Source organism: Triturus cristatus, chromosome 6 (genome assembly GCF_964204655.1).
Source record: "Triturus cristatus chromosome 6, aTriCri1.1, whole genome shotgun sequence".
NCBI classification, from domain to species: Eukaryota; Metazoa; Chordata; class Amphibia; order Caudata; family Salamandridae; genus Triturus; species Triturus cristatus.
Genome location: NC_140589.1, coordinates 865,684,555 through 865,697,158, shown reverse-complemented (window position 1 = coordinate 865,697,158; position 12,604 = coordinate 865,684,555). Strand labels below are relative to the sequence as shown.

At 43.8% G+C, this 12,604-nt stretch overlaps 1 protein-coding gene across 1 annotated transcript in view; it reads left to right on the top strand.

Annotated features, from left to right (window-relative positions):
- PLG (plasminogen) overlaps window positions 1-12,604 on the top strand; it is a 300,429-nt gene that overhangs the window by 24,048 nt on the left and 263,777 nt on the right. The window contains exon 2 of the mRNA XM_085611450.1: window positions 232-367. Within this exon, the coding sequence (XP_085467576.1) occupies window positions 232-367 (136 nt within the window). The remainder of the gene's footprint in view (window positions 1-231; window positions 368-12,604) is intronic.

The following is a 12,604-nucleotide window of genomic DNA, read 5'->3' as shown; positions in this document are numbered from 1 at the left end:
ACCCTGTCCATCTGTAAAATATCTCTCAAAGAAAATGTGTGTGCTCATAAGAAATGTGTTCTGTGATCCTTGGGGAACTGGGATGTCATTTTGTGAACAGTGGTTACCCCTACGGGATGCTTTTTTGTTAATTTCTCATTTAGCATCAAATGAAGGTTTGTAATGCATTGCAGAAGGTCGAATGACAAAGTAACTGTTGAGGTGTAACTTTTTGTTTGTACTTTGCCACAGTCACATGCGCCTTAATAGACGACTACGTAAAAACAGAAGGGGCGTGGCTATTCAGTCTGAAGAAGTACTTCTACACGACAACCAATGATGAAGATTGCGCTCAGAAATGTGATGGAGAAGCACGGTTCATTTGCAGGTACTGTGATCCCCTTCTGCACTAGTCTATTGGGAAATAAAGCAGTGGCAACCACCATGCTACAATGTTTTCGCATTGATATCAGTTTCCCATAATGGTGAGCTGGTCGCCCATCTAAGTTGAGTTCACAGGACAATCACGAAGAATATGCCCGATGAGAATTTACGTAAAGCATATTTTGTTCAAGTTTATTTATCTATTTGTTTTTCATTCTGAAAAATCGACTAAGTTCTATTTTGCAGTGCATTAGCAAGCTCTAAACCTAGTTAGCCGCCCCTAACTCAGTATTTCCCAGTGTGACCTAGGTACATTTTCATGTATGAGATATCAAAATAGGCAGAAGATTCAGTAATGGACTCTTTTCAGAATGAGCATGCGCTTTGGAATGCTACCAACCGGTAATGAGGCTGGCACTCAATGTTTGTTTCTGCTGAAGTGCAATTATAATACTGGCAGAGTCTCAAAGCTGTACAGACGTGTCTCCTCTGCCAAGCTCCACACTTAGATTAGGTTTGCTTGACTTTTACACTCTTAAAAGCAGCTCATTAGCATATTTGTTGTTACTTTCTACTTCTTACCAAAAGATCACAGATTTAAGTTTAAAGTTTATTTTTAGTCTTCCTTTACCAAATTAAGCTTGATAACATTACATAAAATGGTCAGCTGTATAAATCTATACAGGAGAATTATTAAAATGAGAGAAAAAGAAAGAAAAAAAACCTCACTTTATCAACGTACCCTGTTTTGCATCCATATTTTGCAACATAGGCAGGTATGTGATCATTTCATAAGATAAAATATGACTTCTGGTGTTCTTCGCAACCTGTAATTATCTTAAGGGAGCAATAACGTTCTACGATCCCTGATATGAACATCACATAACATCACAAGTCAGAGACGGGACCATGGCTTGGAATAACATACATATTTGTGAGGACTATGACCATTTCTTCTATGTACTCTTTATTTTATTTAATGGCAGACGGCCTAGCCTTTGTTTCCTCATCCCTTTCATGATTTCTTGAGATTAAATAATTATTAATGGCCTATTTAGGGTTTAGTGGACTGGGCACTCCATCACAAATGTGACGGAGTGCCTTGTCTGCTAAACTCTCGGTCCGCCCACCGATCTAGAGTTGGGCAGACAGTCATCTTTGGTGGTGCCCTCGTTGTCTCTGCTGAAAGACAGCGTACTCAAATGCCATGACGGAGAGCTGGCCTTCAGAGTAAAGGTATTATATCACCTGCCATTCGGGGGCTGACGGTCTGTTGTCCTCTTTACATGTCCATCAGGGTCTGGTAAAATCATTTAACCCCTTCTGTGCCCATGACGAGCTGGACTCGTCATGGGCCGTGGTTGCGCTGTGCCCATGACCAGTCCAGCTCGTCATGAACCCCGCCCGCTAATGCAACGCCCGGCACAGGGCGGGGAAAGGGCGTGGCACACAAGGGGTTAAGCAATGATTAAAAAAATAAAAATGTGCACCCTCTCCCCCCCTCCCCCCCGCCAAAATCAAAGGAAAAACTCTCTGGGTGTGGGGTCATTAGTTATTTGTTTTTCAAAAACAAACTCCCTCCTTGGAAGTTTGTTTTTGAATTCCAAAACATTTAATGCATGCCCATCAAAACCGGCAACGGTCGTACACCAGAATTCTGGAACTTTCTGAGGAGCCACCATGACCGCATTTCCTCTTGCGGTACAGAGATCACCGCTGGGCCAGCTGTGACCTCTAAATATGTCTGTCTTCAGTGTGTCAGGGTGGTGGATGTAATGTCGTCCACAACCCTGATTGCAAGAGTAAAGAAGCATTGGCATATCCAATAGGTCTCGCTTTTGGGACCTTATAAGTATTTAGTTATGCAGCACAATATCCTTGGTGCAATACCATCAACTGTTGCATGGCTAAAAACTTATAAGGTCCCAAAGGCGAGACCTATTGGCTATGCCAATGCTTGTTGTTAAAGGGGATGTAGTCTGCCGTGTCCAATCTAAAAAAAAATGCTTAAACATTTACACGTACATATACTCATATGTAAAATGTAATAGTTTTGTAAATTCACATAAATGCCAAATAGTGGTTGTGAAATATAGTGCCCTTGATGGCATGGGCTCATGAAGTGTCTTATGTGAAAAAATAAAAAATCTCTGAGAAAATCTGGAGTTTGAAGAGGACAGTTGTCCTCGCACAATACTCTTCCTCGGAAGCAGCTCTTCATTTTGTACTACACCTGCGTCACTGATAGAGTCTTCCCCTTGGCATTTAGGACAGCATTAGAGGAGTGCGTCGAGTAGAACGTTCAGCTTTCTTTCCTCCTCTTTGCAAGTACCACCTGACTATGCCTGGAGGCAGCTTAAGCAGCAACGTTCACATTTCAAATAACCGGGGCCACTGTAGTTATGGGGTTCTGCAGCTGCAATGTTTTCTTCAGAACCGTGAATCTACCACACTTGCGCAAAATCCACATGTTGCTGCATAATTTCTGGATTTAAACAAACAAGAATCCTAGCTCAAAGGGATCAAAAGTTACCGAAAAAAGCTCAACACGCAGTGCTGCTCATCGGCAAGTACATTGCAATAGTGCTACTGAGGTGAAACCTTTGCCTAGACAGTATCATTTTACATTATTGTCATAAAATATCAAAATATTACTGCCACAGAATGTGCTGCCTTATGTCGCAAATGTTGACTTGCATAATGTAGTTAACCGTGGCACATTACGTAATTCCCCTCCACAAGAATTCTATTCACCCTTAAAATACACTGCAAACGGCTCTTTATAACAGGATCACTGCTTACGCTGCCAGCACTGTTATTAACAGCATCCAATGTGAAATGGAAATCCCTTGCTAAATAATCGGAGCAACTTCTGCAAGCATTACAAAGTTAAAATGTCTGTTTGGACGAGTCTATTGGAACAGCACCCCTCCTTGGACACAATTGTGATGCGCTGTAACCAATGGTGACAATATGCAAGTGAACTGGGGGGCGTGAGAAAAGAATCCAGATTTTGAGGGTCAGCAACAAAAAAAAGTACTGGGAAGAAACTGCGGCAGAGGGAGAGTGGGTGGGTGACAACATAATATCCCAGAACTGTAAAGAAGAAGACTAGAACACTGCCTGCCGTTTCCCACGTGCAATAAAGGAACGATTACATGACAGGAGCTCGCACGATCGCTGCTCTCCACACTGAACATCACAGATTCGTGTTTCTCTGACATACATTTTTTTTATTTTTTTTTTATTTATATTCTTTGAAGAGGCAAACACAGATGCATATCAGTTGTTCTGGCTCCTCCCAATACGTTTTCTCTGGCCGCAGTACGCTGCTCTTTGCCTCGGGGGACGCCCTCTATGAGGGAGCGTAGGTGTACAGCTGTCTTTCCACAGCCTGAGGCTCTATCTGATGCTTAGAGAAAAGCAGCAGCAACAATTAGCCTTCCTGGTTCTCGTTGCGTGCTGCCCCTTCAACAACATCTGGATTTATTTTTAACCAGTTCAGTGTTTGTGAGACGTTCTTTGGCCGTGCAGCAAAAAACACTGAAACACTTCAGAAACAGTGTAGGGAGCACAATGCACTTCTGCCCAAAGGAGTGGGAGGGGGGAGGGGCGTAGGTTGGCAGGGGGAGAAAGGTCTATGAACTGGAGGAAAACATTTATTCAAGAAGAGGAAGTTATGGTGATTGCCGGGAAGTAGTCTGTTAAAACTGAGATGAAAAAGCAAAGAAGTAAAGATAACCTTCACCACATACTCGCCGGGGTAAAAAACACACACAGATCATCAGTCGAACAAACAGATAGATGGGACCGTTTATGCGCCGTACAAGCAAAGATCACAAACGCATGATAAAGTCCATGTAAAGATAGTGCAACAACACACAAAGAAACTCGTCCATCAGAATGCATTACCCAACACAACGCATGCCCGCCTCCCACAATATATGGTGATTGGCACACAAATCTGGCAACATTTGGCATGAAACCAGCTACAAAAGACAACAAAAACAAGCATTGGCCGCGCGGTAGTAAAAGTAACGCCGCGCGGCCGTAAAAGCGAAAATCATCGCGATCACTCTGAAAGCGAAATTGATCGCGATGACGAGCTAAAGCACGCTTGGGATGTGCACGCAGCAGCGGGGGGAGGGGTATGGTGCTGAAGGCTGGCGGAAAAAGGGAGGGGGGAATGCGGGGAGCAGCTGTGCGTGTGCACGCCATCGTGCACTGAAGCTTGTAGCCAACACACAATTGTTGATAGTACTTTCAAAACCCACCTACTAAATGTCTCGCCAGACCAGCGCATGCGCTGGGTCTGGCGAGACCTAAAAATGGCCATTATCTAAATCAGGCCCCAAGTATTGCTGACGTTGTCTTGACACTTTACCATGATAAGATGCTCATATTTTAGACATCATCTGCTTTCAAGTCAGTCTCCTTCAAAGCATTTCTGCTTTGCTTTGTGCTTCAATTTGCTCTTCCCAGTAAGATGAGTCAGACCAGCTGATCCTTGAGAATTAGCTCCAAAACGTAATTTTCAAGTTGAATACCATTACATTACATTGAGTGACCAAATATTCTTTTATGATATACCACACAGTGTCTTTCCTTGCTACGTAAATTCTGTGCCAGCATGTTAATAGTATTGCATGGTATTTAAACACATTTTGTGTCTGACTGGAGAGCAAATCAGGGTGTGGTTTGAGCTAATCTCAACCAGTTCTTCCACATCGACATCTCTCCTTATTTTATTTTATGCAGCTCTTTATAAACTAACACTTTATTCCCATAGACGAGCAGGCTAACTAGTTGCAGCTCAGATGTTTCCTTCAAATTTTCTTTTAGTTGATTTATTTCCCATCCATGAGCCTACATTACTTAGCTTCCCAGCTACCCTATGGTGTGACCTATAGCCACCTTGACATGATGTATAAAAGACAAGGGGGCATATCATCAAGGAGGCGATATAAAATTATCGCCTCTTTTGTGTCTGTTTTCGGACGAAAAGCGGCGATAATTTTATCGCCTTATCAGTAAGGTTACGCTATCTCGTGAATCCTTGCATTAGCGCTTGTTTACTGAACACCCAGCTTTGCATCTCTAATGAGATGCAAAGTGGGCGTTCCTGCACTGACATTACTTGGAGAAATGTCGCTAAGCAACATTCCTCCAATTATCAATGGGCACGCTAACCTGCAGAGCGACAAGCAAAGTAGCGATAACCTCTGTTATTGCTATTTTCCTTACGCCTGCTTCAAGACTGACTTAGCCATGATATCCTATGTAAGGTGGATATCATGGCTAAGTATGCCTTGCCCTATCATCAAGCTATCGCTAAACTTTGTGAGATTATCGCTGGATTTCCAGCGATAATCTCACATTTGGCAGTTAGCGCTTGGAATTTTATCGCTTTTGAGATAAGCGTTGCTAATAGCAAACTATCTCAGAGATAAAATTACACGTTACCCGGCGATAATTATCCTAGCTCTAAGTGCGCTTAGCGATAATTATCACCGGTCATTGATGATATGCCCCAAGATTAATACTGTTTCTAACAAGGATCGATCAAAACTCCATGCAAACAACTATGGATTTGATTTTCTTTTTTCCTGAACACATTTACTTAGGTGTTTAATATATTATTTTGTTTAGATAACTTAATTTGCAATATTAGTACATTTATCTAAAGCATGTTGAAAGCCAATGGTCAAACAGAATTGTGTCATCAGCATGAAATTGTGAATCACCTCCCTGTGCTGTCAGGTGGGAAGCATCTTGCCCATGCTGGGGCTTTGGGTGCACCGGAGATATACATTTTAAGTAAGAGAGGCTCCAAAATGAATCCCTGCCTTAAACTACTAGGTATCTTTACCTTTTGTAATAGTGCCGTATTCTCCCTAGATGGTAATTATACCCAAAAGTAAGCGTGGAATTTGGTTATTAATCATAATAAAGGTATTGGAATAACTCGGTGAGAAATTGGATTACTGGTTGAGGGGTGAAAACCCCTACCCAAGGAGCAAACACAATTGTTGTCAGGGAGAGGCACAAGCAAACCCCAAATTAACCTATGCTCAACCCTCTGATAGATTGTTACAGAGCACCCAAGCTTAACTTAGAGGCAATGTGCAAAGTATTTATGCAGCACTTCAAGCAGTAATAAAGTAAAAGCACAACCCAAGGAAACTCCTATATCAATTTAAGAAATAGAGCAACATGTAATAAATAAATCAAGATCAAAACGACAAAAATCCAATCAGTAAAACAGGAGATATGCAAATTTAAATATTTCAGTGAAAATAGCGCCAAAAGCACAAAGTGCCAACTATGGACATCTGGTCATGCTAGAATGGGACAAAGTCACAACTTCAGACTGTAGTATGGAGTATGGGCAGGCCAGAGGGACCCACTTAGGCCCGCTGAACAAGAGTACCTTAAGCCTGGTTGCAAAGAGTTGCAGAGTCCTGTATTGAGGATGCGAGTGCAGCTAGGGCAATGCAAGGTCTTTCTTGGAGATGCCTCATGCAGCTTCGGTTTGGAGGAGCTGAGAAGCTCCGATGCGAAATCATGCATCGTCGGATGTGACTCACACTGCATGGTTACAAACAAGCTGTGGTGTTTGCGATGTGGAGTCCAGTTTTGTTGCTCAGGCAGCTGTTGACGAGATGCTTGCGATTTTTTTCCTGTGTTGGGGACGTGTCGTTCAGCAGCAGTTCCATAAGGATGTGGGCTGCGAAGGCGAAGCAAAATCATATTGCCAGAAAAGTCCATGCAGCAGAGGTGATGCGTCGGTTCTGCTCTGGATTGTGCAGCGCAGCCGAGGTGATGCGTTGGTTCTGCTGAATCCACAGTTGTCCCTAAGGCTATGTCTGTGAGGCCTCGGATCAGGAGGCAAGCCGACTAGCCCTTGGTGTCAAGTTGGGGTCCTATGTTAGAGATGCAGGTCTAGCCTTTCTCATCCAGGCAAGAGGGCCGCAAGGCAGAAGGTCAGTACAGCAGGGCTCCAGTCCTTCAGAACCGCAGTCCAGCAGAGTGGCAGGCCTTCCAGCAGCAAAGCACTCCTTTCTCCTGACAATCAATCAATCAGGCGTTTGTTAAGCGCGAATACTCACCCGTAAGGGTCTCAAGGAGTTGGGGTGGGGGGGATGCAGGCTCCAGTCCATCAAGGAGGGGGTCTGTCGAAGAGCCAGGTTTTGAGGTTTCTTGCGAAGATGGGGAGCGATGTTGTCTGTCTGAGGTGGAGCGGAAGGGCGTTCCAGGCTCTGGCCGCGAGGAATGAGAAGGAGCGGACTCCCAAACTGGTCTTTCTGGTGCAGGGGACCACGGCATAGGATAGCTGGGCTGAGCGTAGGGTCCTATGGGGTGCTTGGAATTTGAGTCGGCTCTTCAGGTATGCTGGTACGCTGTCATGGAAGGCCTTGTGTGCTTGAGTGAGCATCATGAAATTGACTCTAGCCTCGATGGGGAGCCAGTGGAGCATGCGCAGGTGCTGGGAGATGTGACAGTGTCTTGGCAAGTTGAGGGCCAGTCTTGTGGCGGCGTTCTGGATGTTCTGTAGCTTGTGGGTGAGGTTTTTGTTTATTCCGGCATAGAGTGCGTTGCCATAGTCGAGTCTGCTGGTGACCAGGGCGTGCTTGACGGTCTTTCTGTGTTCAAGGGGGATCCATTTGAAGGTCTTACGTAGGAGGCGGAGGGTGTGGAGCAGGAGGACGAGAGTTCACAGGTCTAGAAGTGTACTGAAGAGTTGGGTCTCAGGGTCCAATATTTATACCTGGTACCTACAGTGCAGAGGAGCAAGATTCTAGAGATGTCCACCCCCTAAGGTGTCAGACATCCCCTTCCTCCCTGCCCTGGCCAAAGCTTGTCGGGGGGGGGGGGGGCATAACAGACCCGTGTCAAACCCTTTGTAAGAGTGCCCAGGCAGAGCCTTTGTAATGTTCAAGTGTGGTAGGAGATAGCTCCTCCCCCTTGTTACCTCAGATTGGCCCATCCTGCCAACACCAAGCTTCCCTTTGTCTTACTGTCTGGGAGCAATACACAAAGACCAACTACCAGCTACATCTAGTCATGTGACCTAAGATTAGGCTGCAGGCGCTAAATGGGAAGGGCAAGAAAATGCCAACTTTCTAAAAGTGGCATTTTCAGAATTGTGATAAAAAAATTGGCTTTTCCATTAAAGAGTGCTTTCAATTGCAATTTCATAGACACAAAACTAGACATCCCTACTTGCTCGCAATTGAAGGTTATCACTTATTAAATGCAATGCTATCCTATGGGGGAGTTAGGCCTTGCAGTACCAAAAAACGAATGTAGGGGTTTTTCACTACCAGGACATGTAAAACCTAATAGTACATGTCTAACGTTTTAGATACACAGCTCTCTGGGCTCTTCAGGGTCTACCCTAGTGGTGACTTCTATGTATTGAAAAGGAAAGCTTTGGCCAGGAAAAAGGTTTGTTTTGCCAGGTCGAAATGGCAGTTTAAAACTGCACTTATAGGCTGCAATGGCAGGTCTGAGCCATGTTTAAATGGCTACTTAAGTAGGTGGCACAATCAGTGTTGAAGGCCTACTAAATGAAATTAATTTACAGGCCCTGAGTAGATATAGTACCACTTTACTAGGGACTTATAAGTAAATTAAATATGACAGTTGGGTGTAAGTCAATTCTACCATGTTTAAAAGAGAGAGCAGAAACACTTTAACTTGTGTAGGCAAGGTGAAGGAACATTATGGGGATGACCCTGCAGAAAGGGCCAAGTCCAACAAACCCTTAGCAGCATTGTACTCCAGAATCTTCCAGTCCTACCAGTCAAATGAATTCTAATGCATCTACTGAGACAGATATGGTCTTTACCATTTTCTTGTTACCCTTTACAACCAGGTGGTCTATGTGGCAAATATTATCAGGAGTGTTTCTAGTATTGTAGCTAGAACTTTCTGCATAATTTGGCATCGACATTAAACAATGGTATGAGACTTAATGAGGCACACAACTTGGGGGGTTATTTACGAGCCCCCTGTGGTGCCAGACCGTCACTTTTTGTGACGCTTCGGCGTTCATATCTATGCAGCTGGGCGAATACACCATGCATGGCTTCGATTGTCCTCATAGATAGGGAGTACGGAAAGGCAGTGCAAATCGCTGCGTTGCCTTACTCAACACTCAGGAGGTGTTCCATGGGCAATGCGTTGAGCTTTCACATGCAACACTCATGGATTATGACACTGCCTCAGATTTACAAGATAATGTATAACTGAAGAAACCCCAAATCCATATGCCTACAGAGGTGAGGCGTAACGAGGAGATAACCCACTGCGGCGCCCTACGCCAACTCCCCATAAATGAGGGCATTGGTTTTGGTATTGAGATATTGTTGGTCTTGACCATCTGTTGGGTGACTTTCTTCTCCACTATAAACTTATTAAAGAGATTTGTCAGATGTGAAACCAGGGTGTTTGCAAACTATTTACCCCATGTAGCCCTCTGGATCAAGTGTTTCATGCATTTTAATGGATTTGAGAGCTGCCAGTACGTCAAAATGTGTGATGAGTGTATCAAAGGTATCTCTTAGCTTGTGAGACTTGCATGGGAGGGATATGGATATTAAGTATTTAAATTGCCCATGGTCCGATCTGGTGGGTACAGAGCCACATAATACTCTTGAAAACCTCCTGCTTTTTCTCCTCAGAGGTGAAGCACCACCCTGTGGGGCATTGCACTTTCCCAATATACCCACTTTCCAATTTCTGTCTCAACTCTTTCCGAACATAAGGTACTTTCTTGAAGCAGAGAAGAGTTAATTCTTCCTTCTTGGCAGCAGTAGCATTCAATTTGCCCCTTAGTGACATGACTTGTCATAGAAGACAACGCCTGAGAGCTGCTTTGTATTCTCATTCGGCTGATATGAGTTCATCTTCTCAGAGGTCCCCAGCTTCTTTAAGCTGATTCTTGTTCTGATGCCTTTGCTACATAAGGTGTTTTAAAGGTGTATCAGGTGCACACATGGCACAGTTCATCAGAAATGTTCAATTGAAAGTACTCTGTGATGTGATTGAAAGTTCGCTTTAAATACCTGATCTCTCAGTAATAAGTGATGATGTAACAACCATTGTCCCGTTGGAGTGGGCTGATGGTTCCAATTAGGGAATAGTTCAATTGGTGTGTGTGATCTAAGAAAACTATTGGGTATATTTTAGTGTCATTTACTAGGGCATTTGGATTTTACTTGCCAGTGTGTAGTCAACTTTTGAGTATATACTAAAGACATGTGAAAAAACATGTAATATTTTAGTGTTGTTTCCAGGGATCCCACTATCTAAGGTTTGTAGCATCTTTCTAAGGCTTCTCAAGAAGGAATCTGAGTGGGTCACATTTACGCCCAAACTGTCTGCGGCCGCACCCAAACATAGTTAAATCCTCTCACTATAATTAGAATTCCTGTTGCAAAATCAGCTAATGTGCTAAAGCAGTTTTAATTCCTCTCTCAGTTCTGTCTTGTAAACCTGGAGGCTACTGACAATGTCTTCCATGTTTCTATTGGTGCGTTTTGTGGTGTTTCCCATACGCCTGACCTAGGAGGAAGTGGGATCTTCTGGGTGGTGACTGGAGGTGGTGAAAAAACAGTTTTGTTTCAATGGCAGAATTAGTCAGTTGCATTGTTTAAGGTCACTTCAATTAAGAAGCGCCCCCCCCTGTTTAAAGAGTTGGTATTTCCCTTTTAGCATGGAATACTTGGAATTTGTGTAGCATGTTGTATGTCTCTTTCTTTGGGCAATCCTTTGTTGGTTGCAGCGTCTTATGACGGGTCTTAATTAAATGAGGGGTCCTGCAGCTAATTTCCTGTACATAACTTCACATACAAGAATGGCGTGTAAACTGATTTCCTTTGCTTCAGGAGATTGAACGTCAACAAAAGCCCCTGAGATCTTAATCCCTCAAAATGTTAGAGTCAGACTCCTGAGGGTCTCTAAACCCCAAAAGAAGTAGGCAGTTAGGTTTCACCCCAAGTTAGCTAGTCCTGTGCCAAAGTATTGCACCAGAAAGCTGGCTCGGACACTGCAGTTACTTTAGAGCAGTGTTAGTGAGGAGGCTTTGTCTCAGGTATCCAGGTGAACACTGCTTCCCTTTCAGTCTTGGTTGAGTTCAAAGTTGTATGCTGTTAGAGAAGCCTTGGATTCTTAGACCTCTTTCCTTTGTGAATTGGGTCCCTCATTTCTTCATGGCCTATTCCTATATGTATAGGTGCTCACCCAACTAGATTGGCATGTTGTTCAACACATCCAGGAGTCTGAGAGCATCTCAACTTCTGTCTTGTTTGCTGTTGGTGTGTTAGGCTTCAATGGTAGGTGAGTCATGTGCTCCTTGCACCACCTCACCATATTTATTTCAACCCTCAGTTTCAGCAGTGCTAACCACCTTGTGTGTGGCTGTCTCCCAATCTTCAGCACAGCTGCCATAGTCATCTTTCCTCTTGTGTCGTACATTTATTGCCTTGTTGGGTTGGGGCTATTTTGTTCTAGAGTAAATCTCTCAGGCCCATCTCACTCCTATTTTCTTGTCAGAAATCAGTCCACACAGCCACCGGACACTACTCCTCCATTTTACCAGCTCCAGGAAGACATTATCAGTCCCAAGGATGGTATGAAGCTGAAAAGTGATCCCCGCCACCATCTCAGAGAAGTTAGGCAGCTGGGTCCTGCTTTGCACCATTTTCCTCATATAACTTAGATGCACTCTAGTGGACTTAGGTGTTTTTCCACTTTCTGGCACTAAAAAATTCCTCACTAAATGTTCACTTGTTGTTCCAGCTCTACCTCATCATTTTCACTACTAGTATGGAAGGTACCATGTTGGATGGGTCTGGATTTTGGATGAATTGGAGCAGTCAGCAGCACAGCCCCAAAGTAACAACATCTCTTAAGCCACGGTCATGGCCATGTTGTTATGTTAATATAACTTATATAGCAAATCGAAGGCATATCTCAGTGCTAAAGAAAGGTAAAGTCAAAACACAGAACACCATCCTTAAAATAGCGCAGTCTTAAGAGATTTCCTGAAACTGACAAAGTCAGAACAATTTTGGATATGGAGTGGCAGATTGTTCCAATAAAATGGCAACAAGTAGTAGAACGACCTTCCCCCACATCTCGTCAAGGGAATTGGGAGACTGACAGTAAGGCTTTAGTTACTGGTAGGGCAATAGGGTTTAGGCTTCTGGCCTACGTATGCAGGACAGTTGCTCAT